At 44.6% G+C, this 26,997-nt stretch overlaps 2 protein-coding genes across 4 annotated transcripts; both read left to right on the top strand.

Moving 5' to 3' along the window:
* Positions 1-371: 371 nt before the first annotated feature.
* On the top strand, positions 372-16,724 carry LOC103626410 (anaphase-promoting complex subunit 2). 2 transcript variants are annotated; one of them, XM_008646816.2, is made up of 17 exons: positions 522-855; positions 1,282-1,371; positions 2,325-2,556; positions 2,800-4,004; positions 6,282-6,553; positions 6,635-6,706; positions 6,808-7,049; positions 7,603-8,019; positions 8,123-8,324; positions 8,435-8,549; positions 8,635-8,717; positions 15,277-15,396; positions 15,488-15,576; positions 15,646-15,727; positions 15,886-16,077; positions 16,166-16,234; positions 16,342-16,724. In XM_008646816.2, exons 4-17 carry the CDS (start codon positions 3,842-3,844, stop codon positions 16,462-16,464), a joined length of 2,241 nt encoding a protein of 746 aa, XP_008645038.1. In that variant the 5' UTR covers positions 522-855; positions 1,282-1,371; positions 2,325-2,556; positions 2,800-3,841; the 3' UTR covers positions 16,465-16,724. The 2 variants fall into 2 exon arrangements, with proteins under 2 accessions (XP_008645037.1, XP_008645038.1); XM_008646815.3 differs by lacking the exon at positions 2,800-4,004 and having other exon boundaries at positions 372-855.
* A 1,252-nt stretch (positions 16,725-17,976) lies between these two features.
* Positions 17,977-25,805, top strand: LOC103626411 (putative disease resistance protein RGA3). 2 transcript variants are annotated; one of them, XM_008646817.4, is made up of 8 exons: positions 17,977-18,433; positions 19,181-19,323; positions 19,502-19,964; positions 20,820-21,923; positions 22,092-24,560; positions 24,740-24,802; positions 25,135-25,206; positions 25,311-25,805. In XM_008646817.4, exons 3-8 carry the CDS (start codon positions 19,659-19,661, stop codon positions 25,629-25,631), a joined length of 4,335 nt encoding a protein of 1,444 aa, XP_008645039.1. In that variant the 5' UTR covers positions 17,977-18,433; positions 19,181-19,323; positions 19,502-19,658; the 3' UTR covers positions 25,632-25,805. The 2 variants fall into 2 exon arrangements, with proteins under 2 accessions (XP_008645039.1, XP_008645041.1); XM_008646819.3 differs by lacking the exon at positions 17,977-18,433 and adding an exon at positions 18,436-18,977 and having other exon boundaries at positions 25,311-25,797.
* Positions 25,806-26,997: the final 1,192 nt, after the last annotated feature.

Here is a 26,997-nt window from a genome sequence, read left to right on the forward strand (position 1 = left end):
AAAAAATGAACTAATTTCTCAAGGGAAAATAAAATTTCCTTAGGATAACAAGATTTTCAAACTAACCCTTAAGGCTTTGTTTGGGTACTCTAGTATTGATCTCAATCCACATGTGTTGAGGTGGATTAGAGTGTAAATTAGTTTAAGTTACACCTCAATACATGTAGATTGAGGTCAATACTAGAGTATCCAAATTAGATCTAAAGTTATTTTATGGGTCAAGGCTTTATTTTAAGATAGTACATTGTTTTAAAGCAATGTTGGTCATGCTCTTAAGATTTTTTGACTGACGTGGCGCTCGAACTAGTCTATTGCTGTTGCTGCAGCGGCTCGGGTCAAGAGAGAGAGGAGTCCGTGGGCCGTTGCTCAACCCACGCGTCTTTCTAGCTCAAATGGGCAAGTAGGCCTGGATGAACCTAAAATGAGCCCACATCACAAAATTTCCCCTCGCTCCTAGCACTCGAGCACTCAACTGTCGCACCATCGGGACGCCGCGGCGGCGGCCAGCACGTTCGAGGCTGCGGCGGCAAGGTGGGCTGTCGTGCGAGGTCAGCGAGGACAGGTCGTCTGGGAGCACCTGAGGCTGTGCGAGGTGCCGGCAGGCTATGACATTTCTAGAGTAAGTAATACTCTGGGGGCATCTCCCGCTCGCTTAGCTGTGCCCGCCAGGCCATGGAGCGTGAGGACGCCGACGGCGCTCTCGATTCGTGGGCTCAATTCTGCACTCTTTCCAACGAGCTTCTCGCCGGAGACGGTGATCTCGCCGTCGGCCCACGCCTAGCTCCCGTCGTTGGTGACCTCTGCACACGCGGCCTCGCCACGCTCGTCCGCGACTACTTCCTCCACTCCCTCGAGGTCCATACCGTTCCCTCTCCTCCCCGTCCCCTATTACTCTCTCTCGCGCGCGATCGAGCACGCACAACTGCTGACGGGCTGGTTTTCTATTCCTGTATTCGGGTGGAGATTTGGGCGGTGGATCGATGATAGTTTCATGGTGTGAAGGTACGCCTTTGCTGCATACTAGGTGTTTGTGAGAATGCCTGCACCAAATGGCTGGGGGCCATACGCGAGGATGGAATTGGGATCCTGTCTTAAGCTCGGGTGTTTATGGAAATGGCGCCCAAATGAAATCTCAGTGCTGGACTGTAGGATTTACAAATGCCGCGCTCAGCATTCTTTTCAAGTTCTTAACTTTCATTTCATCGCTAAAATGTTCCTCATGTTTTCAATTTTTTTCTATTTTATTCGATTTCTGTTGTCAACCTGTCCTTGTTGGTGCAGGAAACATTTCGAAACCATGCAGTCAAGAAGTTCTGGCAGCACTTTCATCCTTATTGCAGTGCCTCAACCGTAGACAGAATTAAGTTCTGTGTAAGTTATGGAAAACCTAATCTCCTTTATTTTGAAATGTTTAGAATGGAAATTTCAGCTTTATAAAGAGAGGGTGTCTTGTTTCCTACTTATTTTCTCCTATAAGTATGTGCTACCAATGATTTCAAGTCGGGCGACTTGCTAGTCGATACACCTAGGCGACCAGGTGACTAATCACGATTAGGACGACGACTAGGTCGACTAATCGGGTCCTAGTCGACCTGGTCGTCCCTACAGCGCTCCTGCATATTTGCAGGACCTATGTATATAATATTGATATATATAGCAATCTAGCATATAGGAGGCAATACCAAACATAAGTACATAACAAATATGAATACTGGAACTGGACAATTCAGATTTCAGAACATCAACATCAGTCACTAACTTAATTATATATAGCAATATAGTATATAGGAAGCAATACCAATTACCAAACGTAGCAAATATGAATACTGGAAGACAGAATTCAGATTGCAGATTTCAGAACATGAACAATTGAACATCAATTACTACTTAGTAGTCACTAACTCAATAATTCATATGATGCAGAGTTGCAGACTTACTAGTTACTACATAAATGCCAAGTGCAGACTTACTATTGACCTAAACTAGGAGTCCAGGGCAACTAATCACCCCACCCAAATTGGACGACTAGTCGCGTTTAGTCGACGACTAATCGGACGACCAAACAATTAGTCGAGCAGATCGGGCCGCCCTCCCTAGTCGTGCTAACAGAACCGATTAGCCCGACTAACTGTGACTAATCGCGATTAGTCAGACGACTTGAAATCACTGTGTGGTACCCTACATATATCATGAAGTAATAAAATGACCTGTTTTCATTTAATTATAGTTTGATGGTGTGGACTCTTAATGCCTGGTTTTACCTGGTTATTATCTCTCTCTCTTTTTTTGAAAAAAATAACAAAACCTCTCCATTAATTCATTAGGTTAAGGAACATTGGCCTGAAGAAATCTTAAGTAAAGCACTGGAGGACATATGCTTGGAAAGGGGTTACCAGGAAAAATGTGTTCTTGTTCTTGTCCAAGTTTTACAATCATATGAGGATAGGATGCCACGAAAAAAAATCAAAGAAGTGGTCTGTAGTTCCAGCTTAATGCCTAGGTATCAGTTAATGGTATCATCAGTACTTCTGACAACACTGCCCTTGAGCTTTCCTGGTTAGTATAATTTCTTCTCTGTTTTGCATGCAGAGAAAGCCTTTCTATTGCTGTATCAGTCACAGTTATATCCACCAGTTTATAGTGGACCATGTATTTTAATGTTCCTTTGAATAATGCTCTGCACACAAGAAATTTTTTATACACACATTTTGTTCACTGTTCCTTTGGATAATGCTTTACAAACATGAAAAATGGTACACGGCTGAGCACAAACTGCACCTTGTTTTCTCTTCGTTGCAGGCACCCTATGTTGCCCTGATACGGCGATACGGATATGCGATACGCCGATACCCTGATACACTATTTCTCAAAAAACACTGATACGGCGATACACAATATATATTATAAATAAAATTAAATGCTGAAAAAATGGACCACAGCTGACCAGTTCAATTTAAGGGCATCAAAAGTTAATGTTCAACAACTTTGACTAAAGTAAACATCTACCTCCTCTTCTAGAATATATCTGAACTCAAATCAACGAATCCAGCATGCCAGAACATGTGTAATGATACACTAGACCAGCAGACTTGCAGATAATCACCAGTTCATAACACGAGTTCACAACTAGTACATAGATAATAAAGTTCGGGCCATCAAGCCATCAAACCTAGGAACTTCAGTCTTCAAGTTCTAACAGACCACAGACCAGACAACAACTAGATTTCATTAAGAATCTTCGGCCAAATCCAAGGCCCCAAGATCTTCAAACAATCTTTCTTCAAGTTCTGGCTCATCAAGTGACAGATCAGCTTGCTCAAGAAAATCAGCATCACCCTCAAAATCAGCTTCGAAAGTGTCAGCTCCAACATCCCACATTGAACCACGGTGGTATTCATCAGATTTTCTAGAAAGAAGATGCAATTTTTGGTGTGCGAAAACTAAATCCTTAGCACCCCAGGATTTAGCCTACAATTTAAAGAAAGATTGTACATCTAATCCTAACATTGTCCCCAGACCCTTTCCAGTTCTTTCAAGTATCTCAGCATACCTCCACAATGGCTTTTTTTCATCATCTGGAAAAACCACACGAGCAGCAGCCAAGACCTGCCCTGCGATAGCAGGGTTATTGACAACGGGAAAACTTCCTTCGCTGCCACTGGCCTCAGTAGATGCATTTAAATTTGCTGCCATGGGATCTAACAAGACCAGAGAATGGGAGCAGTAGCAGTAAGAGGCAGCAGATTGAGAAGAAAGGAGGAGTTCGAGAAGCAAGAACAAGAAGGGAAGAACACGGCCACAGACCACGCGGTATTGGCTTCAATCCGTGATTGACGAGCTGATGGCCATAGATCGGCGGCGCGCGGCGCCCACAGATCAGCGGCGGCGGCTCCAATCGGCAGCGGCGGTTGGCGATGCGCGATACAGGAGGCGGGGAGGCTTTGGGCCTTTGGCTGACCGCTACAGGAGCACGGGCAACGTAGGGTTCCCAACATATCCCGCAGGTATCGGAGAGGTGTCCTAGGAGTATCCGTCTTTTTTTTTATTTAAATCCACATAAATATCTGATACATCCTAGATACGTATCTGGAAGTATTCGAGAGGTATCCGTATCCGATACAGTATCTGACATTGGTACGTGAGTTTTGTGAAGTATCCGCGCATCCTAGCAGGCACCAGTTGTTCCCATGGTTTGGTTCTGTGATAGCAACACCTGGTCTGTCACTAAGCTGTTTACTAGGGAAAGTTAGGTTCATTGATATGTGTACTAAATTGGATCTTTCTCTTTCTCTTTTGCCTACGCTTATGGTTAGCTCACATAATTCCTTGGGTTGATATAAGGATTTTATAGCATTTGTCACCTCCTTCACTAGAAACCATCATTGTACCAGAGTACTTTAGTGATTACATTCTTGTGCATATTGATATCCTTGCAAGACATAATCACTGACTAACTGATTTCAACTATATTTTACCATACGTATTGTTCGTTGTAATAGTTAATTCAAAATCACAAGTCAGATGAAAATGTTTTTTTCTCGAACACGCCGTAGAGCTGCGTATCATTAAAGTAAGAAAGAAAGAAGGGTCCAAAAATAGACCAAGTGCAAACACAAAGGAAAGGCACCCTATGGTGGCCGCAACTTAGAATATATGAAAGCATCCATGATAGAACACCTAAAAAGCCCACCACCTGCACAGCCCTGACGCGCTAGCTCAACACCAAATAACATCTTCATCTTTGATGTTACCACAAACTCTCTCTACCAGACCCCTGCAAGACACCTGGAATGGGAGCTGTAAGAAGAGCCAGATGTTTGGCCCCAGCGAACTTCCATAAAACAATATCTTCTTCAGCTCTTCTGATAGCTACCTCCAAGTTGGGTTTAATTTTGTCAAAGACAACCATTTCTATGGTTCCAGAGAGTCCACAGCCCGAGGGTGATCAAAGACTTAAGCCCTTTTTTTGCAATCCCCTACAGCAGCTGTTCACTATTTCTACTCCACCACTGCATAGTGCTCTCTTCCCCCAGTTGTGGAGCAAAACCTTGTAGATTAACTTGTCCAAGCAGTTGGAACCAAAAGTTCCTAGCAAAGACACACCCCACCAATATATGATCTATATTTTCTTGTTCTTGGTCACACAAAGGACACTTGTAAGGATGACTTAATCCTCTTTTCTGACGGTCTGCTGTCCAACACCTTAAATCATCTAGCCATAGGAAGAATTTACATTTAGGTGGTGACCAAGTTTTCCAAATTAATTCCCAATGTTCAGATTGGGTCAACCCAATGAAGAATCCCTTATAGGCAGCTTTTGCCGAGTAGTTTCCATCAGTAGCAAACCTGAATATATTGTTTGAAGCACATCCCAGAGATCTAGGAGATCAGCAAACACACCTACTGTCAATGCCCCTTTAATATCAGTCAACCAGTTTCTATCTATTAAGGCCTAGAACAGTTCTGCTGTTCTTAATCCTCTTTGGAACGGCTGCAACCAGTCTAGGAGCTAGGTCATCAATTTTCTTTCCATGAACCCAACGATCTTGCCAAAATAAGGTTGAAGATCCATTCCCAATTTCAGTGAGCATGGTAGTGGAAAAGAAGGCCTTCATCTTTTTAGAGAACTGCATAGGCAGCGAGGACCAAGGTTTATCCGGTTCTGTTTTGCCCAGCCATAGCCATCTCATTCTCAAGGCCCATCCCAATTCTTTGAGACTAGAAATACCAAGACCGCCAATTTCAAGAGGTCTACATACTCTGCCCCAAGCCATTAAACAATGTCCTCCTCTAACATCTTTCCTTCTACGCCAGGGAAAGCCTTTTCTGATTTTGTCAATAGCCTTGAGTGATCCTGGGGGTATGTCAACTGCCATGGCTAAATAAATGAGCATGCCTGCCATCACATATTGGACCTGCACTCTTCTCCCAGCCTTTGTCATTAGATCCGCTTTCCAACCAGACAATTGATCAGCCACTCTGTCAATAATGGGTTGCACCTGAATTCTGGACAATTTTTTAAGGACAGAGGCAGGCCAAGGTATTTACAGGGGAAAGATGAGAGCTCAAATGGAAGCTGACTTGTAGGGTTATCAAATCCTCATCACCACTTCGTATGAGATAAACACTACTCTTCTGAATATTAGTTTTCAAACCTGAAGCTTCTCCAAATAGCTTCAAAATATTGAGCACAATATGTATTTCATTCTCTCTTGGATGAAAAAATAAAACCGTTGCACTTTGTAAAATGGAATAGTATTAATTCTTCTCACACTTCTCAGACATATTGAATATCTATTTCAAGAAGAAGCTGGAAGAACTTAATAGTATTATGGCTGGATCTTATGAGAGTGATCAACTTGTGGATCATGAACCTTTTCAAAGGAGTAATACATCTGACTGGCATTCTGGAATGGACATTGATGGTTCTGAAGTTTCAGAAAATAGCTCCTTGGTAAAGAACATTGGCAAAGTTGTTCGTGATCTTAGATGTATTGGTTTTACATCGATGACTGAAGATGCTTATTCCTCTGCAATAATCTGGCTTTTAAAGGTTTGCATCACTTATTTTGGCATAGATACTATTGAATTTCTTATAATTGACCTAGTATTATCTCTCATTCTCACTCTGCAGTCTAAGGTTTATGAACTAGCTGGTGATGATTATAGAGTGTCAGTCCTTTGGTGTGTGAAGAAGTGGATTCAGGTACCATCTCATCTCACCATTTAGCGAAGTACGAAATTTGGACCTTCGGTTGTAGATTTACTCCACCCATGTCCTCTGACATAAAATTCGGAACTTGTCAGGCTGTTCCTCTTCAGTTTCTGCATGCTCTTTTAACATATCTCGGTGACTCTGTGGACCATGGCAGTGGATCTTCTGGTCTCAAATCACCATTAGCTTCACGCCCTTCTTCCTTCCCAGGGATTGGTGTTCCTTCTGAAGCCCTTGTGAGATGGCACATGCGCCTTGAATATTTTGCTTATGAAACCTTGCAGGACCTACGAATTGGCAAACTTTTTGAAATAATTGTAGATTACCCTGAGAGGTCAGTCATTTCCCTTGTATGATGCTGCAAGATTCAATATGGGCTTTGACAATCCAAATATTTTAAATGCTTGAATAGTTTTTCTTGACTGATGTTATATGAAGCTTGGCATACAAGACTTTGGCAACTTGATTTATGAGATAACTTTTGCAATGTGTTTTTCCTAATGGTGTCCATCTGGACAACATTTATGTTCTCGCATGCTATCCTCATCTAACTGGGGGATTGCTTAATATGATATTGTGGCTCATATAGGCATCTCATCATTCTGTTGTTGTTTTATCTGTATGACTACTGAGTTTTGTTCTTTGCTCCTCGATTCCTTAAAACAAACATCCTATTTCGTTCATCTATCATACTGTTCGTAACTTCATATAGTTTTAACAGTCTTGTCATTTGATCTTTTGGCTTTGATCAAGTTTTTTAATACATATATCTGAAACTTCTGGCCTACCATATGAATGCTACTTTGATTCCATTCTATTGTTACTATTCTTATGTAGTTAACTGATGCCAAATTCATACACATTTTTTGGCCAATTTTTTGATGTAGCTCTCCCGCTATTGAAGACCTAAAGCTGTGTTTAGAGTACACGGGCCAACACTCTAAGCTTGTTGACTCATTTATCTCATCGCTTCGATATCGTCTACTTACTGCTGGTGCATCAACAAATGATATATTGCACCAATATGTGTCCACTATAAAGGCATTGCGGACAATTGACCCCACCGGGGTGTTCTTGGAAGCAGTTGGTGAACCAATTAGGGATTATCTGAGAGGTAGAAAAGACACTATCAAATGCATAGTGACAATGCTAACTGATGGGTCAGGAGGAAGTGGAAGTGGAACAGGCAATGCAGGTGACAATCTTCTGGAAGAGTTGAACAGAGATGCTGAAAACCAGGAAAATGCTGATTACGACGATCATGCAAACATTGATGAGAAACAAGCATGGCTCAATTCTGAAAGGTATATCTTCATTCTAGTGATCGTAATGCCATTTATTCTGTGAGTTTTAAGAAAGTTAGCTCCTTTAAATGTGGTACGTTACTGTGATCTGAACTTTTTACAGCTGGGAACCCGATCCTGTAGAAGCAGACCCATTGAAAGGCAACAGGAACAGAAGGAAGGTCGATATACTTGGACTAATGGTTAGTATAATTGGCTCAAAGGACCAACTAGTCAATGAATACCGTGTAATGCTGGCAGAAAAGCTGCTCAACAAATCTGACTTTGAAATTGATTCAGACATTCGCACATTGGAACTCCTGAAGGTTGGACTGTTAATTTTATGATAGACCTATTCTTAATTGTGTTTCCAAGAGATTTTTCTGTGCCACATGACACATCCCTTCACTTTGCGATGATATTGTTATTTTGGCAGATTCATTTTGGTGAGAGCAGCATGCAGAAGTGTGAGATTATGCTTAATGACTTGATTGACTCGAAGAGAACCAATTCGAACATTAAAACATCTTTGCTGAAGTCATCTCAAACTGGTACTGCTTAATTATAACAAAGTCCCTTACGGAACGAAGTTTAGTATACTGTAACAACATGTGTACACTTCTTTTTCGTTGGCAGTTCCTGGGCAAGAGGAGGCAGAAGTGTCTCATGATGTTTTGGATGCCACTATAATATCATCTAATTTTTGGCCACCAATTCAGGTATGCCCTAAGAATAAACATTGTGGTAGTCCTGGAGCTAAATCAGTGACATTTTACCTATTTCATCCTTTATCTCTGCTTAGACTGAGATGACTTTTGGCCCCCGTGTCGCCTGACAAGGGGTGGCACGAGCGGATCCTGTCCTTGCCGCCCCAGCCCTCCAACACCGGACTTCTCCATCCTCGTCGCCGCCTGAGCTTGTGGCCGGGATGCCCGCGCAGAGGGCAAGGACGACGGCGGCAGGGCCATCTCCCCTCTCTCCGATGGTGTTTTTCTCCGTGTGTCGTGCGTGCTTCTGGTCCCGTTCGCCGGTGCCCGTGGGTAGGGATGAAAACGGTCGGTAAACACTAAAATCATTACCGTTTTTATATTTTTTTACCGGAAACAAAATCGAAAACGGTAACTCCGGAAAAAGAAATGATATCGATATTTCGGAAACGAAAGTTTGGTGCGGAAAATACACCGGTAACGATCGAAATCTAAAATACGATCGGTAAACATATCAAACTTCACAATACAACAAAGTTGACAAAAGATCACAAAGACCACAAGTTCACAATTCATGATATAACAAGTTCACAAGGATCACAAATTTATAATATAAAAAGTTTACAAAGATCACAAGTTCACAATATAATAAGTTCACAGTATAACAAGTTCATAAAGATCACAAGTTCACAGACTCAAAGTTTACAATTCACAATATCCACTCGATCTAGCTGAAATGGCATGCTTACTTATGAAATATTTTTTCCTTACATAAAGAGTTTTTTCACAACCTCACAGGAAAACCCTAAAACCTAGTGTGTGGAAAAGACAAATTGTCGGCTCTCAATCATTATATATTACTAATACATAACATATGCATAGAAAAGGGTGGATTCGTTCGAGAGACCAAATCGTTAATCCCAACTGCCTTCCAACACCATCTATCCCAAAAAAATCTTAAGGCGTCTAAAAAAATACAAAAAATAAGTAATCCTTATCTAGATACGTACATGTGATGCGAAAAATCACATGCTGGAAATTTTCGAAAAATCTAAGACACAATTCCGGAAAATTCCGAGACACAAATCCGGTAATTTCCGACAAAAACCGGTAACCGAAGGAAACGATCGGTAAAACACCACGCCGATTCCGATACTGATTCCGATAGAAAATTCCAAAAACCGATTCCGTTTTCAAAAAATACCGTTACCGATAAATCCGATCGAAAAATTTCGAAATCGGTTTCCGGAATACCGAAAAATTCCGAAACCGTTTTCATCCCTACCCGTGGGGGCCTGCTCCGGGGGTCCTTGGCCGGATTCGTCCGGGACTAGCGTAGATCTCGCCTCCTAGGCCGGTGGGGGCGTCGTGCGACTGTGGGTTGGGGCAGCGTCTTCGGTGGTGCGGCGTGGCGGCTTCCAGCGGCGCTACCCGGTGGACAACCTTCCGTTCGGGACCGGATCCGTGGCCTCCCTGGTCTGCCTTGGTCGTGGTGGCTGGTGGTGGCGGCTGCGTGGTCCCCGCGATGTGGCAAGTGTTGTCGGCGGGTATCGCATTGGTGAGCAGCGGGCTGGTGGTGCGGGTGCTGCTGCTACTGGCGTCGGTTAAGATGCACGGGCCAGATCTGGGACGACTGTGGCCAGGGGGCGCAGCGGGTTGGTGCTTGGCTTGCCCGTGTGGATCCCACGATGTTATGACCGGCCGCCACTATAGGCGCCGGGCAACAGCATAAAGCATGCAGATAAGGATTAGAAGATAAGATTGCATGCAGATAAGGATTAGAAGATAAGATTGCATGCAGATAAGGATTAGAAGATAAGATTTGTTAGAGAGAAAATAGGAGATCTATCTCATTAGATAAGGATTAGAAGGGAGTATAAATAATTGTAAGCACCACTCTATAGAAAAAGCAGAACAAGATTGTTCCGGCTTCCCAGAGGGAGCCGGGAGATTACTGTGACCTAGCTGCCCCTTTCCTCGCGCCTCTCTCCTCTCACGCGTGGTGAACACGGCGACCCGCCGCTGTGCATCGCGCCCCAAACCCCGGCCACCAATCACCCACCACTACAACCTGCGATCAATCCGGGAATCAGCCCCGATTCCTATCAACCTGGTATCAGAAATTTCAGGTTCGATCACCATGTCCAGCCCCAACCCTCCACCTTCTCCCCACCACCCGCAGCCGCCACCATCTCCGGGGCTGTCCCAGCCGCCGGGTGCCCAGCTGCAGACACCGGCATCCCAGGGGACGACCGCCCCCATGCTCGGCGATCACACGGCGGCCGCACTGGTGCCCACTGCGCCGCCAGCCGATGTCCTGGCGGGCTCTGCCCGCCTCCAGGCATTCACGCCTCATGAGATGACGGCGGCCATCTTGGAGCTGGGCCAGGCGGTGGCCGGGATCCGCGCCTTCCTGGCAGGGCCCTATACGTCGCCACCGCAGCTACCTCCGCCGCAGCAACCGCCCGCGTCGGCGACCTCGTACCAATACGGGATGCCGCCGGACTGGGCAGGTTCCGCTTCATCTTCTTCACCACAGGCGTCCCAGGGCCTCCCCATCCATATGGTCCGATTTCCGCCCTCGCCTTCACCACTGCCGGCGTGGGCGACCGTGACATCGGCGCCCGTCTTCGGATCGGCCGCCATACAACCACACATACCGTTTCAGCCAGCCGCTGGGGGAGTTCCCTCTCACAGGGGCTCATCGGCGGCCGGTGTCCTCTACGGCGGGGTGGATGGGTCGCTGTTCCACGGCAGCAGCGTTCCGCCCCCGGGGTCCAGGGGCCAGTGCTCGTCCCCGCCAGCAGCAGCACCGACGGCACCCGCGGCATCCGATCCCCTGCCTCCACGATTCTACAAACTGGAGTTCGCAACATACGACGGCGCTACTGACCCCGTCAATTGGCTCAATCAATGTGAGCAGTTTTTTCGGGGCCAACGCACGCTCGCTTCCGACCGCACATGGCTGGCCTCATACCACTTGAGGGGCACGGCCCAGACGTGGTACTACGCCCTCGAGCAGGACGAGGGCATGCCGACGTGGGAACGGTTCCGAGAACTCTGCCACCTGCGTTTCGGGCCGCCAATACAGGGCAGCCGACTTGCGGAATTGGGTCGGCTTCCCTTTCAGTCCACGGTGCAGGAGTTCGCCGAGCGCTTCTAAGCGCTTGCGTGTCACGTCGACAGTGTATCCTCGGTTCAGCGGGCGGAACTCTTCGTCGGCGGCCTTCCCGACCACATACGGGTGCAAGTGCAGATGCACCATCCACAGGATCTTCAGACCGCCATGTACTATGCTCGCGCATTTGAGCTATGCACGGCGGCCGCACAGCCGACTCCGACATCCCGCCCCACGCGACACGCCCCTCGCCCGCCCCAGCAGCCACCGGCGCGTGCGCAAGTGGGGGGCAACCTCCTGCAGCGGCGCATACACCTCCAGGGGGGCGCCCCTTTCGTCGGCTCACACCGGCGGAGATGCAAGAGCGACGCCGCCAAGGGCTGTGCTACAACTGTGACGAGCCATATGTTCCGGGTCACGTGTGCCAGCGCCTCTTCTATTTGGAGTGCGGGGACTACATCGTCGACGAGGGCGCGCCCGCGGCTACCGATGACGCAGGACTGCAGGCTGCGTCCGTCCAGGACCCTGAGGCCGCTATTGCTTTTGTGGTCTCCCTCCAGGCACTCGCAGGCATTCGCACAGAGAGCTCCATGGTGCTTCCGGTGATGGTCAAGGGGGAGCGACTTATGGCTCTGTTGGACACCGGCTCCACGCATAACTTCCTCCAGAGTGCCACCATGCGTCGTTTGGGGCTGGTACCCGCCGCAGGGGAGCACCTCAGGGTCACTGTCGCAAATGGTGACAACCTTCGCTGCGCCGGGGTGGCCCGCGATGTGCCCATCTCCATCGAGAACGAGCACTTCTCCATCACGTGCGTCGGCCTCGACTTGGGTTGCTTCGACTTCATCCTCGGCGTCGACTACCTGCGGACCTTAGGGCCCATCACTTGGGACCTCGAGGCCATGACGATGGCATTCCAGCGCGACGACCACCGTGTATTGTGGCGGGGCATCGGGGGTGCCGACCCTCCTGACCCTCGAGCCTCCGTAGCAGCGGTGGTAGCCGCAAGTGACCAGCAACCCATGCTGGACCGGCTTCTTCTTCAGCATGCCTCCACATTCGAGGAGCCCCGAGGCCTGCCGCCGGCCCGACCATACGACCATCGCATCCATCTGCTCCCGGGAACAGCACCGGTCGCCGTGCGACCATACCGATACCCCCAGCTGCAGAAGGATGAGCTGGAGCGCCAGTGCGACGCCATGCTCACCCAGGGGATTATCCGCCCTAGCACCTCGCCATTCTCGGCGCCGGTACTCCTTGTTCGCAAGGCGGATAAGTCCTGGCGTTTCTGCATCGACTACCGCGCCCTCAACGCCAAGACTGCCAAGGACAAGTTTCCCATACCCGTCGTGGACGAGCTTCTCGACGAGCTCCATGGGGCTCGCTTCTTCACCAAGCTCGATTTGCGCTCGGGCTATCATCAGGTGCGGATGTGCGTCGACGACATCGCCAAGACGGCGTTCCGCACTCATCATGGCCACTATGAGTTCCTAGTGATGCCGTTCGGGCTTTCCAATGCCCCGGCGACATTCCAGGCCTTGATGAACGACGTCCTACGGCCGTACCTAAGGAGGTTTGTGCTCGTCTTCTTCGACGACATTCTTATCTACAGCTCGTCATGGGCAGAGCATCTGCAGCAAGTCGCCATCGTCCTGAATGAGCTTCGGGCGCACCAGCTCCACCTAAAGCGCTCGAAGTGCTCATTCGGCCCTCGCCCGCTTTTCCCGGTGCCAGCATCTACATCTTGGCGAAATCGGTCGAGGAGGACGAGGGCGTCGTTGCCAGGTGTAGGCGCAACATCATGTTCGGTGGGCTGTTGATGGCGCGGCCGGCCAGCGGCTGCTCCTGCCAGATCTGGCCGGCGGGGGGTGCGGCACCATGTGCTGCTGGCGGCGAGTCGCGTGGCACTCGCGTCTGGTGTTTGCTTGCTTTGGTGACCGCGGTTGCCAGGGCTGGTGGCGGCTGGCGACAGTGGCTTCGACGCGTGGCAGTGTGTTGCACGCGGCTTGGTGTTGCTCGGTTTCTGTGTGCCTAGCAAGAGGGGATGACAAACCAACGCAGCTTTGCGGCTGCTGCGGCAGCCGACGCGTCGTCGCCCCTCTGGAAGGGTTTGTGTGAGGTGTCAGGACAACAACGACGACAGAGGTTGCTTGCTTTGACCGGGGTCTTGGCCTGACATTGTGTTGGGGGCTTCTTGGGCAAAAGCCTCGACGACGGTGACGCCTGTGGGCATTGCTTCCCCTGCTGAGGGCGTCACATTCTTCAGCATTGTCTTCCATGGGCGAAAGACCGGTCCATCTCAGACATGCGACGATGGTGTCCCCGACGTCACTCCTTGAAGACATCGCTTTTGAAGTTCGTCTCGGCCACGACGTCGTCTCTCGGTTGTTGGTTTCGCTTCTCGTTGTTCGGTAGGCGGGTGGAGGTGCGGGCTTGCAACGTGAAGTCGAAGCTACTACGTCAGAGGATGTGGCTCGACAGCGATGACATGTGGCGAACCCCCCTTCATCGTGGACTGGACTGCTTCGGAGGTTGGGCGTATGCGGGGTGGGGTGGGGCGGAGGATCTTGTTTGGAAGTCTCGTTGGTGAAGAATCGAAGCTACCTTACGTGGGGTGTCTCAAGGCTTGGCAACGACGACACACCGCGGTCTTCCTCCTGTGCTGGTGTTGTGGGTGTAGACGTCGTCAGGTTTCCTTTGGTCATGTGTTGTCTGTCTTGGGGAGTCGGAGCTGCCCATCCTTTGTGTTGAGCTCGGTAACGATGACTCTGAATGGGCTTTGTGTATGGGCTGTCGTCGTTTAGGTTGCTTGGGCACCTTGTATAGGTTTTGGGCCCGGTTTTCCTTAAAACTGGATCAATTCCTTTCTTCTTAATTGAGAGGCAGAGCTCCTGCCATTACGTTAAAAAAAGTCTGAGATGACTAGCGAGTCAGGGTCTATCGACTTTTTTTGAGGGAAAACAGCAGCGGGAACCACTATGGAGGCATATAGAAAGTTTGTACGCCGAAGAAGAATCTCAGTATCTTCAAGCTATACTAATCATGATGTGGAGATACTGATTGACTAATGAGTCAGAATGTAGTGACAGTTTTAAAATCGATATGTTCTGAGAGTTTCTGACTCATTAGTCAATCAAATACTAAACTCCGAATTGACAAGATCAGTTCTGCATCAATTAGCATGCTATCCTGTCGAAGCAAGAGACATATGCTTCATTAACCACTGCATATGTCATCGTAACTGTTAAATAACTAAAGTATTTCAATGCTGTTAGGGTAATTGACTGTCAAAAAATTGTACACCAACATTTTTTGTGTATATCTTAGTTCACGTAACACTAGTATTTTCGTGACGGAACATCATTTTTAGGAGATAATTTGAACAGTCAGTATTTTCTATCTCTTGTATGCTCTTTTTTCTTCACCGGCCTCTTGTGTCCGGTATGAATGCAGATAGAAGACCTTGTTGTTCCTGCTTCAGTTGATCAGTTGCTATCGGATTACGCAAAACGATTTCACCAGATAAAAACTCCACGAAAGCTATTATGGAAGAAAAATCTTGGAACAGTTAAGGTTGGAAAAACATATTTAATTAATGGGTACTATGGAAACATATCTTGCTATGAGAAGCGGGTATAAGTTATAACTTTCTTTGCTCTTGCAGTTAGAACTGCAATTTGACGGAAGAAGCGTGCAATTTACTGTAGCTCCTGTGCATGCTGCAATCATAATGCGGTTTCAAGAGAAATCTAGGTATTCAAAGAACTGTATTATTGCATGTATCATTTGTACTCTTTTGACTAAATCTATCGAACTTTCTAGTTGGACTTCAAAGGCACTTGCTACAGAAATTGGCATACCTATGGATTCTCTTAACAGAAGAATAAGTTTCTGGACAAGCAAGGTCTGGCACACATGTATCAGCGGATAATTGTTGCTTTATTTTTTTTTATGTGAAATATGCTTGTCATCATGCAGAACATGCTAACATGACTGTTGGAGCATAATCATTATTATTGTATATTGGCTGTTGCTGATAGCTTCTGTGATGTGATGATATAGGGGGTCCTGACTGAATCAGCAGGACCAGATGCCGATGATCGCACCTTCACTGTTGTCGATAGCATGTCTGATGTCAACAAGGACAGTATTGTGAATGAACGCATGGCAGAGTATCAGATGACTGAGGAGGAAGGTGAAAGCTCTGTGGCTTCAGTGGAGGAACAGCTTAAGAAAGAAATGACAGTCTACGAGGTATGGCTCAAAATGAAATACTGAATAAATACGTTTACATTTTGTTTGTGCTCACCTTTCAAACATTGGGACGCTGTACGCACCGCAGAAATACATCGTCGGAATGCTAACAAATTTTGGGAGTATGTCGCTGGACAGGATACATAACACTCTAAAGGTAATGGCACAAAAGATGGTTGGTCGGCATTCCCCTTATCTGATATACTGGTTTTTTTTTATGTTTCACATTTTGATCTCTTTTCATTTTTTTTTCTCATTTTGCAGATGTTTTGTATTGCCGAGCCATCGTATGACAAGTCGCTGCAGCAGCTGCAAAGTTTTCTTTCTGGTCTAGTAGCAGATGAAAAGCTAGAAACGAGGGATGGGCTGTACTTGCTAAAGAGGTAGCAGCCGTTTCTATACTAGGATAGTGGGTTGTTAGACTAGGGTTGTACACTTGTACTATTTGCTAATGAGTTGTTTAGACTAGAGATGTCAGGTAATCAGATATAACACACTTCATTATCAAAGCTATGTTATCGGGTTCAGAGGCAGCTTACATATCCTATCTCACATCCTCCTTTATTTTAAACTTCATTATGTAAACAATGACTATGAAGGTGTTACTATGGAGGTATTTGAGATGGCTCTAGGTTCTAGATCCAGTATGGAGCTGTAGTTTATGTCAGTTTATTTAAATAGTTTTAAAGTATTTATAATCTAAATAATAAATAAAATAATTTAACTAAATGTTTTTTAAAGTCTTATAACTCTAGATTCACGATTTTCTGAAGCATCTGATTTGTTATACCAACTCTATCAATTTTTTTGAGCTAAAATTGTCCCAAACAAGATCTATATACACAATTTGCTAGAGGCAGATGCTGACGTCAGGCTACGACTCCCTCTCCCCTCTTCCACGTGTACGAACGGGGATGAGCCGTCCAACGACGTCATCTCCCTAAGTCCCTTTCCATGGAATATTAGGTGAGAGAAAAATCTCATCGGATGTAGGAGATGTAATCTCTCATTTGTTAATGACTGTGATTATTTACGAAATTAATCTATTCTAAACTTCTTAACCAGAAAACAATGCGTATTGCAATAGCACAAATACGAATATCGTACATTTTTTAACTCCAAAAATTTATTGTATATGAGTTAAATAGCTTAGTTAAAACATAAAGGGAAGCCAAATAGTGGAAATGATTGGATAAGATAAATAGGGAGAGTAATAAAAGAGGGGATGTATTTAAAAATAAATAGAAAGTATGAATAGAGGGAAATGAGAGTAGGAATGGTTGGAATCAACCTTGTAGCACTTAGCATTCACTATCGCAAGTTATTATTGCTATTGTTACACCCCTATCCAATACGTGAATAGTTATGTGACGATGTGGATAGTTTCAATAATAATAAAAATGCTAAGGTAGTGATTTGGACCATGATAAAGAATGATAGGGTGATTAATGATATTATTTTTAACTGTATGAGAACTAGTTGACATCATAAAATATAAGACAGTCTACAACAGTTTACTCATATGATCATAAAAAACTGGTTTGCACTGTAGATTATACTGTTTACATAGTAAAGTTTAAATATATGGATGATGATGGTTAAGCTACTAGAGATAACCTAATAATACACTTTGTGATCTGCTATGCAACTAATTTATTATAAAGATGTGAAATGAGAATCGTATCTTTATAAAACATCTTTATAAAACAGAGAGTGAAGGTCCACACCAAATAACACTTCCTTTCCTTATCATTAGAAAAATAGATTTGAATTAAAAAAACAGCATATTTAGTGTAAAAACTATTAGCACACTAATATACTAACACCAAGTCTTGTCCATCAGATTCACTATCTACGATTGAGTTAAATCCCACGCACATCCTATCATACGAAGACTTAGTTCTTTAGAAAATAGTTTAGGAGGAGATGATATTGCACTAAGTCATAGATGCTGAATTTGATGAACAAGATTCAATGTTACTGTATTAACACCTTAATTATTTTTACACTATGTTGTCTTTATAGAAAACTACTGTAACGCGCATCCTGGAATCTTAATCCAGATATGGGAAACCGTTGTTTAGCCCACTTTCCAGTACATTTTGCGGGCTGCAGGCCCACGCACGCGCCACTCGGGGCCCAACGAAACTGGCGCCGCGACGAATCCTCTCGCCGGCTGCACCATGGCCGGGAAGAGCGAGGGACGCTCCCGTGGTCGAGGGTTGGGATACCGATGACTCTGTGTGTGTGCGCGCGCGCGCCCCAAGTCCAGTCCAAACATCCATCGGTAGGGATGGGACTGCCTAGTCGAGGAGAAGCTTCGCTGGCGCCGCGCCGCCCCGCATTCGTCGACGAGGTCCGTTCCTGCTCAGGTTTATCCCACTCCGCGTTCATCTCTTCCGTGTAACAATAGAGGGATCGAACAAAATGCAAGTGACGGGAAACCGAGCAAACCAGTGATTCTCCTGGAGGGAAGCATGCAACGGGGCCGCCAGGCCGGATGCTGCGTTTTTGTTTGTAGCTCGCAGACTTCGATCTGCTTGATTTCACTGACGTGCTCATCGCAGAGGCATTTTCGACTGTTTCCACGCGGTTGGCGATTAGCTTTGACTCCACTCAGCTGTAACAGTCCAGCGAAATTTCCGTCTCGTCATCTTTCCTAGATGCCTAGGCACGAGACAGGAGTCACAGGAGTCCACATCTGTCTTCCACTATGCTCTGTCGTTCTTCTCTCCTATACTTTCTTACACCTCTTTCCTGCTAGCTACTAGGGACCTTTGTCCTTTTGCTTCAGTGATAAGTAAGGAACAATCTGTGGGTGGATAACAAAGCTTGACCTGACTCAGAGACTCGGAATCTTTGGCTCTTGCCCCCGCGTCTTCTGGGAAAAGACGCTAAAGGTAACCAGCATGAACTAATAACTGGGAAACTGCATTATGCACACGAAATTAAGCACCAGTGTAATGAGTGATCAGTTAATCAGAAATTTGTTTTTTTATTTGTAATTTGGGTTGTATGCACTGCAATTCATTGCAGTGGATAAGATGGTTGGGAATTGCAGATATTCATGCTAAATCACTGTTTAAACGATTTTCATTCACAGTTCGACAGGCCCAGTGCTGCCGGCTCCCATATGAGTGGGGTAGTAACCGAGCCAAGACTTAATTCCGTGGTACATTCTACATAGAGGCTTCATCGAACTCAGGACCTTTGGCTTAATGGAAAGGCCTGTCACCATTGCGTCAGGTCTGTCCTTCATTCACAGTTGCTATTTTGAAAATATTTCATTTGATGGTTAGAGAAAGCTTTAGGATTAATGGAATTTTGAGGTTGAGGTTTCCTCCAAAAGAACAAAAAAGGAAAAGATGTGAAATAATGGAAAGGAAAGCAGTCTACCTAACTTTTTTTTGCATTGTTATTAAAGGTGGCTGACCAAGACAGCTTGACTTGACTCCCACCTTCCATGAAATGCACTGGCACTCAGCCAAAAGACTTCAGGAGTTCGACACATACATTGAATCGCAAAATCAATATTTACATTACTTCACTCCATTACGATTCACAACAGCTAAAGCCGCTCCATGACCATGGGCACAGTTGTCGGTGAGATGCTTGCATCGGCTGTCCTGAAGGTGGTCATGGGGAAGCTTGGTGCGGTTATTGGGCCTGAGGTCAACATGCTGTGGAAGTTCAAGGATGATCTTGAGTCGATCAGGAGCACTCTGTTGACTCTCCAAGCTGTATTGAATGACGCTGAGAAGCGGTCTTCACGAGAGGAACGTGTGCGCCTCTGGCTCAAGAGGCTTAAGTTTGCTGCTTATGACATTCATGACATTTTAGAGGAAATGGAATCAAATAATGACATTGGCTATGGTTCGTTTAAGAAGGTGACCACCTTTTTCTATTTCTGATTTAATTTTTTCTGTATTGAAGTACATTTTTGTTATACATAAGAACGAATGGGCTAAAAAGGTATACTGGTATCTTTCTGTTCAATGTGTCGGTGGCGGGTACTCCTAAGTACTTGTTTTCAAGGTTCTGTGGTGTATATAAATTAATAGCTACTGAGTTATCCCTTTTAGTTCTCTCAAAAGCTTTTTCCCTTCCCCTCCCCTTTCTCTCTCTTTCTCTTTTTGGTGACTTCTTGTTGGGTTTCAACTCTAGCCTACCCCAACTTGTTTGGGACTAAAAGGCTATGTTTATTTTGATGTTGAATGCAAGTGTAATGATAAACACACAATTAGTAGTAGCTGTCTAAGTTCTGATATAATTTGTGCATCAATCTAACTTAAAGTTGCAACAGGATAATCAACTAGTTTTGTAAAGTTTATATGCAGGCAAGGAAGTAGGGAGTGTGCTTTCTAGCATTTACGGTTTTGAAATCATTTGATTTTTACAGCGTTACATCATATATGTGTTCTCCTTCAGTGAGCATTAGGCTTCGAGACTTTTGAAGCCTGAGAAAGGACTGTTAATAACAGCAGAGTATCTTTTGGAAATTTGGTTATCCACTCTTTGCTGGCAGTATAGAAACCTCTTTCTATAAATGAATACCAGGGCCCCTGATCCTTGTCAACTACAAGGAACAAAACTAATTTACCACACAAAGCATGATGTTAAACGACAATGCTTACAAAAATTCTGTTATTTTTTTCAGCGTGGAGAAGGATTTAGTTTGGGATTTTTTTGTGTGAATTATGTAACCTTACCTCAGAAATTAAAGTCTAATACATGTGACACAGCTTAGCGCACACATTACCATTGCTCACAAGATGAAGAAGATGAGGCAGAGGTTGGAGAAGATTAAGGAAGAAGCAAAACTGGATATATTCAATTTTAAGGCTGATTGTTGCTCCTTGGATGAAAATGTTAATAGCAGGGCTACGTTTTCTTGTATCAGTGAAGATATTGTGGGGAGGTCCACGGAGAAAGAAACTATAGTTGCTATGTTGACAACATATAGTGAAGAAGAGATTTTGACCATCTGTATTTATGGTTTTGGTGGCCTTGGTAAGACCACTCTTGCCAGGTTAGCTTTCAATGATGAAAATGTTGGGGGAGTTTTCGATTACCGAGTATGGGTCTACGTATCTATGAAATTTGATCTGAAGAAAATTGGTGAATCTATACTTTCTGAAATTGATGAAGGCAACTGTGGCCACCACGGAAACCTTCAGGAGGTTACTCGTCATCTCCAAAGAGTACTTGATGGCAAGAAATTCTTGGTTGTTCTTGATGACTTATGGGAAGACAATTGGATCCAATTGCAAAATCTGAAGGCAATGCTCAGCTGTGGTGCAAAAGGAAGTAAGATCGTTGTGACTACACGCACTGGGAAGATTGCTTCCCTGATGGATCATTGCATGCCTTACAAGATGGATGTCCTATCTGATGATGATTGTTGGATTTTGTTTAAGAGAAGAGCCTTTGTTCCTGGAAGGGATGATCCTAGGATAGAAGTGATTGGAAGGGATATAGTGAAGAAATGCAATGGTGTGCCTTTGTCTGCACAAGCTTTGGGTTTCATGATGCGGTTCAAGGAAGGGGTGGCTGCATGGGAAGCAGTGAGGGACAGTGAAATATGGGAGATAGAAGATCAGAATATTATGCCATCTTTGAAGCTTAGTTATTGTCTCATGCCTTGTCACCTGAAGTTGTGCTTTGCATACTGTGTAGTTTTCTCCAAAGGAGCTGCCATAGACAAGGACATGCTGATACAGCAGTGGATTGCACTTGGATTCATTCAACCCACTAGTGGAAGCTTGACACATGTAAAGCGCGGTGAGGAGTACATCCGTGAACTAGTGAGCATGTCTTTCCTTCAGGCTTCGATGTTCTCATCCTCAGTGAGTCACTTTTACATGATTGTGACTATACTGCTGAAATTAAAATGTTGTTTACACAACATGTCATCTTAGTCATCTGCCATAGTTTTGGTAATATTTACTTTTGTGATATGTTTTTAAATGTTATTCGATTTACTTATGCATTTAAACTTATTATGTACACATCAGGCGGATAACCATCACATGAAAGCTGCAAGGGTATTCCAGATGCATGATTTGGTGTATGACCTTGCAAGATGTGTTGCTAATGAAGAATTCCTATTCATGGATGCCAAAAAGAGTGGCATGACTAGCGCTAGAAATGATCATTATCGACATATTGTGCTGATGAATTATGTTGAGGTACCAATGAACAGCAAGGCTGCACTTTGTAAGGCAAAATCACTTCATTTTAGAGATTGCAAAAGGCTGCAGATTTCTGGGAGATCACTCTCCCTGACCCTGAGTAAATTCTTGCGAGTCTTGGACATAAGTGGCTGTTCTATGTTAGGGTTACCAAGTCAACTTAACCAGATGAAGCAGTTACGTTATCTTGATGCATCGGGAATGCAGAATGAATTGAAACAGGAGTCTTTCGCTGGTTTAAAATGCCTAAATGCACTAAACCTTTCGGCAGGTTATTTTCAGAAACTGCCAGTTCAAATAGTTAACCTTGAGAAATTGCATTACTTAAACCTTCATGGTTGTTCTCGTCTCATGTTAATTCCTGAGTCCATTTGTGAACTAAGGGATCTGGTGCATCTAGACCTATCAGGATGCATTAACCTACGAGTTCTGCCCACATCTTTCGGCAAACTCCATAAATTATCATTCTTGGACATGTCTGGTTGTCTCAACCTAGTTAGCTTGCCAGAATCATTTTGTGACCTCCGTTCCTTGGAAAACCTTAACTTGTCATCCTTCCATGAACTTAGAGAGTTGCCGTTAGGCAATCATCAAGAACTCCTCATACTGGACATGTCCAATTGTCATAAAATCCAAATTTTACCCATGTCATTTTGCAATCTCCTACATTTAGAGGATCTCAATTTGTCATGCTGTTATGAACTTCAAGAACTGCCAGAAGATTTTGGAAAAAATCGTGGGCTTCGTATTCTGGATCTAAGTAACTGCCACAGACTTCAGACATTGCCTGATTCCTTTACTGACCTTGTAAACATAGAGAAACTGATCTTATCCGATTGCTGGGAGCTAGTACAGCTTCCAGAACTGCTTGGGTTCCTACAGAAAATTCAGGTTTTGGACCTATCATGTTGTTCACAGCTTTTTGCATTGCCTGAGAGTGTTACTAAGCTCACAAATTTAGAGCACCTAAATCTGTCATGCTGCATTAGCCTTGAAAAGATGCCTGGAGACTACGGCAGCTTAAAGAAACTTAAGCTTCTGAACATATCATATTGTTTTAAGGTCCGTATCCCTAATGGCATAGCCAATATGTCTAACCTGAAATGTTTGATGGCGGTTGGGTTGGACGGTTACTCTTGTGGGAATAAGGATGATTTCAATATTGTAAGTAGCTTACTGTGTATGCCTAGGATAGATTTGAGTAAAAAGGACAGCCCCATTGGTGACTTCCATGGGATCTTGAAGCACAAAAGACTACATCTTTTTGGTCTCGGCAACGTGCAAAGCATTGATGAGTTTGAGAACTTGGGATTATGCAGGCATCAGCAGCTCAACTCACTAAGACTTAGTAGCTCCTACATGAATGGTAATGAAGTGGCTAAATTTATCCCAGATGACATTGTACTTGAAAAGATCATACCTCCAAGGACCCTGGAACACTTTGAACTTTTGGGCTATCATGGTTCAGAATTTCCTGAGTGGATGCTGAATCTGACAACCATTTTGCCAAACCTTGTACACCTTAAGCTTTCTGGCCTTGCTACATGTGACCATCTGCCGCCTCTTGGCCAGCTACCAAATTTGCAGTCCCTGGTCATAGAATGTATACCAAATGTCAAGGCTGTTGGAGAAGTTTTTGCTGGTGGCAGCAGAGCGTTTCTGAAATTAAGGGACCTCACTATCAGTGGTATGCCAAACCTAGAAAGGTGGCTGACAACTCTATCAACTACCAATGAAGAGGCCCATGTGTATGTGTTCCCTAACCTTCACCATCTGAAGGTGTCATGGTGCCCAAAGTTGATATTTGAACCATCTCTTCCACAGTGCCTTTTATTGGAAATTGATGCATGTGGTGAGATCTTGCAAGGATGGACAGCCTCACATTCACAAATAAACCTTAGGCCAACAAGAAGGTTAAGCTTCCAGTTCTGTGACTTATCATTTTCAAGGGGGGACCAACTTCATTTTTTTAGCTCCTTAAGTTCACTTAAGTTCCTGACAGTAAGGTCATGCGAAGGTCTGGACACTTGGGGAGAAAGTATAGGAACATTAACCAGCCTTGAGGTGTTGGAGCTTTCACTCTGTGATATACCAATGTTTTTGGGAAGAATCGCTTCGTTGCAGAGTCTGAGTATTGAAATGTGCCATCTACCTTGTGATTTTTCTCATTACTTGCTACAGCTTCCATTCTTGCGGCAGCTACAAATTGTTTGTTGCAACGCTAAGTTAGAGTTACCTGGTGAAATAACCAGAGCCATCTTGGCTCGTATTCCAAATATCAGCATACACAATGTAAGTTATTGTGCTATACATACAGTTGTGAAATATATTTATCTTGATGTACCAATGCTGTCTTGTTAATATAATAATACACAGTTCTCGTGCGTGTCCGAGGAAAAAAAAGTCAGATAATGAAATATAGCATGACACATTCTTTCATCTCATCTATTATGCAACTTGTCTTTACTCAGGTCGGATGTGTCAGGCATATAGAACAGGAGAATGGTATATGCCAAAATGTTTCAGTTGACAAGGTAAGCTGATGTTTTTTTTTGCTCCTTTACATTCAAAAAGTAATCAAATGTTTGTTTCATTATGGCAAGTAATCGGTGATGGTTGAACAAGACCATTCTAATTTGAAAGCATGCAGCTGATTCTATTGATTGCAGTTTTATATTGTGATGTTGTGCGAGGCATATGAGTACCATTTTTTCTTCTTAATATAGCACTAGTGTTCTGATAGGCGCAGGAAATCAACAGCTCGTGCAGATGGGTTTCTTCGAGCACCCTCTCTTGTCGACAACCTTGTTATATTTCAGAGGTTATTTGTTTGACATCCATCCATCCATCTTCTCTCCAAATTTAGGTCGGATGTACGAGCTCTATCGACGTTATAGTTGTGCCTCCGCGAGTCCGAGCTGACCCAGCAGCGAGTCAGGTACCAGCAGTAGAGTTGTTTGTTTTGTCGTCCCATACTGAAAATTTATCATCTATGCACATCTCTTGCCTGATCCCCCTTTTGCCTTCTGTATCGTGGTTCAGAATCCAGCAGTTGTTGCCAGGAGGATGGTTCTGAAGTCACCACGCCTAAGGATCAAAAGGCCTGTCGTAGTGGCACAGCTGATGAAGGGCAGCCACCGCAAGCGGCCCGCAGCCAGGAAAACAAGAACTGGGGACAAGGCTTCGAGTAGCACCCGCCAGGGAACGCCGAATGACAGCAATATCACGGGTGAGGTAGATATTGGAGATCTTATCGACTTCCTTCGGGAGGAGTACGGATGTCGAGGAACGTCGACAAGGAGCTATCAGGCGCGGCAAATGACGGTGATGAGCGGATTCTCATGTATGAACTTATTCTGCTAGCGTCGTGTCGTGTATAGGCAGAGTCATTGAAAAAAATGCAAACGTGAAGGCGGCTCAAGACGGCTTCGCCAAAATGCCCACTGAGCCATGTAACTCGTCAAAATACCCATGTCAACATGAAAACATTGATGTAATGCTCATACCTCTTTATATATTATGTTTTGTAGACTTGTATAGACCAAAATAGCCTTCTTAGATATGCATACACAAATAAAGGTACAAAATAAAACGTACCATATTTCATCACCAGCATACAGTGGCCGCAGATATAGAATGATAATTCATGGGGGCCAACAAACCGCACGATAAAATTAAACAAGACCATAAAAAACTAGTGTTGCATATAATTTAACTTTTATATACAGGTTTAAAGAATGAAACTACATAAACAAAAGAAACAAACATATTACTATCGTTTGGTTCATATATTAATAACGTAATGGGTAACCTATAACGTTAAATTATGTTTGTTTAAGTCCAATCGTAATCGATACCACACTAGAAATGTATATCGACTTATTCAAACTTGTTATCGCCGATATTCGAGTGTGAATCATTATCATTACCATTTACGTTACATTTCGTGAACCAAACAGCACCTAAGTTCTTACTGACTGAGACAATTGCATCCTTCTAGTTTTGAGATGTAGAAATCATTGAAGTCATTTTTCAATTTGAAGATCTCATCATCAATCCTCAAATAATATTCTCATCATCAATTTATCATCTTAATGTTAGATATGTAACTATTTCATCAATTTGTCTCCAATTCACAGTCAATAATATTCCAATCTGATCCAAATATTCAATCTTATACTCAATCTATCAATCGAATAAAAACAACAACCACCAAATCGAAGACGCGTGTATATTGTCGAATGTCGATCTTCTCAAAGGGCGGGGCACCGGGAAGGGGGCATGGTCGGATGACATCGTTGGCTGAGAACCAGGACTCGCTGGTTTGCCAAGCTCGCTGGCCGTCAAGGACGAATCGTGTTGTCACGATAAGTGAGATCGAACTTGTTGAGCGACCCGACGTCGCAAGGATGATGAGTGAGGCAAGGGCGTCAAGAAGGGGACATGGTTAGAGGGTGTTGGGAATAGGATGTCAGGGGGACGGGCTCGGGCAACATCGGGAAGAATGGAGTTGGACATATAGATAAGAGAACCAGACCAAGTAAGAGGACAGGAGTCGGAAGGACTCGACCGATCCGACGAGGAGACATAGGACGGAGCTATTTTGGCCCACCCAAAAATTATTTTTTATACTTAATATTAAGTATAAGAGGATTTTGGAAATTGAGGGGGGCATGGCCCACTTTGCCCTCCCTCTCTGTGCCTGCCTCTGGCATCATATAATCATATA

This window comes from Zea mays, chromosome 5 (assembly GCF_902167145.1).
Source record: "Zea mays cultivar B73 chromosome 5, Zm-B73-REFERENCE-NAM-5.0, whole genome shotgun sequence".
NCBI classification, from domain to species: domain Eukaryota; kingdom Viridiplantae; phylum Streptophyta; class Magnoliopsida; order Poales; family Poaceae; genus Zea; species Zea mays.

Bases quoted from the DNA above. Each gene is read 5' to 3' on its own strand.
- LOC103626410 (XM_008646815.3), top strand. From the start codon at position 673: ATGGAGCGTGAGGACGCCGACGGCGCTCTCGATTCGTGGGCTCAATTC. The intron at 8,550-8,634 runs GTACTGCTTAAT...TTTCGTTGGCAG, and splicing joins GCTGAAGTCATCTCAAACTG to TTCCTGGGCAAGAGGAGGCA. The intron at 15,397-15,487 runs GTTGGAAAAACA...TTGCTCTTGCAG, and splicing joins AAAATCTTGGAACAGTTAAG to TTAGAACTGCAATTTGACGG.
- LOC103626411 (XM_008646817.4), top strand. From the start codon at position 19,659: ATGACCATGGGCACAGTTGTCGGTGAGATGCTTGCATCGGCTGTCCTG. The intron at 21,924-22,091 runs GTGAGTCACTTT...TGTACACATCAG, and splicing joins CTTCGATGTTCTCATCCTCA to GCGGATAACCATCACATGAA. The intron at 25,207-25,310 runs GTACCAGCAGTA...ATCGTGGTTCAG, and splicing joins CTGACCCAGCAGCGAGTCAG to AATCCAGCAGTTGTTGCCAG.